Here is a 936-nt window from a genome sequence, read left to right as displayed (position 1 = left end):
ATGAGGGGCAGGAGGATGAGGGGCAGGTGTATGAGGGGCAGGAGGATTAGGGGCAGGAGGATTAGGGGCAGGTGGGAGGAAGCTGATGTTTCCCTCCGGCTGGACGGCACTGGTTGCTTCTGGTTGCTCCCATTAACGCTGCTCTTGGTTTAATTTGCATCAGAAACCAGAGAGGCAATAAAACGCAGAGGAAGCTAATGCTGCTAGCTAATGCTGCTAGCTAATGCTGCTAGCTAATGCTGCTAGCGCTCTGCGATCGCCATGGAAACGCTGAAGCTAATGAACCAGAATCCATAATAAATCCCAGATTTTCCCAGAATTCAGTGAGTTTTTCCTGCTGGACATGAAACTCAGGAGTTTCTACCGTCTAATAAACGTGGGTCGGACGCCCAGCAGAAGTCACAGCCCCTGCGCTTATCCTCGGGGTTTCCCACAGGAGCCGACATGGCGGCCTGCTGCTCACCTGGACCAGCGCCTCCTTCATGGCGCTCCAGTTGGAGACCCTCCAGGCGCATTCCAGCACCAGGTAGGGGTTGCAGTGGCCTTTGGACTGGCCGTACTCGGTCAGCGGCTCCCACTGGTTCAGCTCCTTGGAGCAGCTGCACAGAAACAAACAGTAGAACCAGCTGATCCACTTAAAGTCCTGCTGGCCACAGRGCGGCTTTTCACAGCGCGGCTGAAACGTTACCGGATCCAGTGATCCTCCCACAGCTGGTACTCAGGGAAGATGGCTGGAGACACGTTGCTGCGTTCATGCTCCTTCCTGGCCTTCTCCATGGCCTTCTCGTAGCTCTCCTGGGCCTGGGCAACATGGAGACACACTCAGCGGTTTCCATGACAACAACAACATAAACGATGCCTACTGAAAGGTTTGCCAGGAAAATCCATAAACCGCACGATTAATCCAGAGAAACCGGCGGATACAGTATCACAGGC

The 936-nt window shown here is 54.4% G+C and overlaps 1 protein-coding gene across 1 annotated transcript in view; it reads right to left on the bottom strand.

Moving 5' to 3' along the window:
- trrap (transformation/transcription domain-associated protein) overlaps window positions 1–936 on the bottom strand; it is a gene marked incomplete at its 5' end in the record, with an annotated part of 63,080 nt that overhangs the window by 21,000 nt on the left and 41,144 nt on the right. The window contains 2 exons of the mRNA XM_017310672.1: window positions 377–599; window positions 689–801. Coding sequence (XP_017166161.1) covers window positions 377–599; window positions 689–801 — 336 coding nt within the window. The remainder of the gene's footprint in view (window positions 1–376; window positions 600–688; window positions 802–936) is intronic.

The sequence above is a fragment of the Poecilia reticulata genome, linkage group LG19 (assembly GCF_000633615.1).
Source record: "Poecilia reticulata strain Guanapo linkage group LG19, Guppy_female_1.0+MT, whole genome shotgun sequence".
In the NCBI taxonomy this organism is placed as follows: Eukaryota; Metazoa; Chordata; class Actinopteri; order Cyprinodontiformes; family Poeciliidae; genus Poecilia; species Poecilia reticulata.
This window is presented reverse-complemented; position numbering and strand designations above follow the sequence as displayed.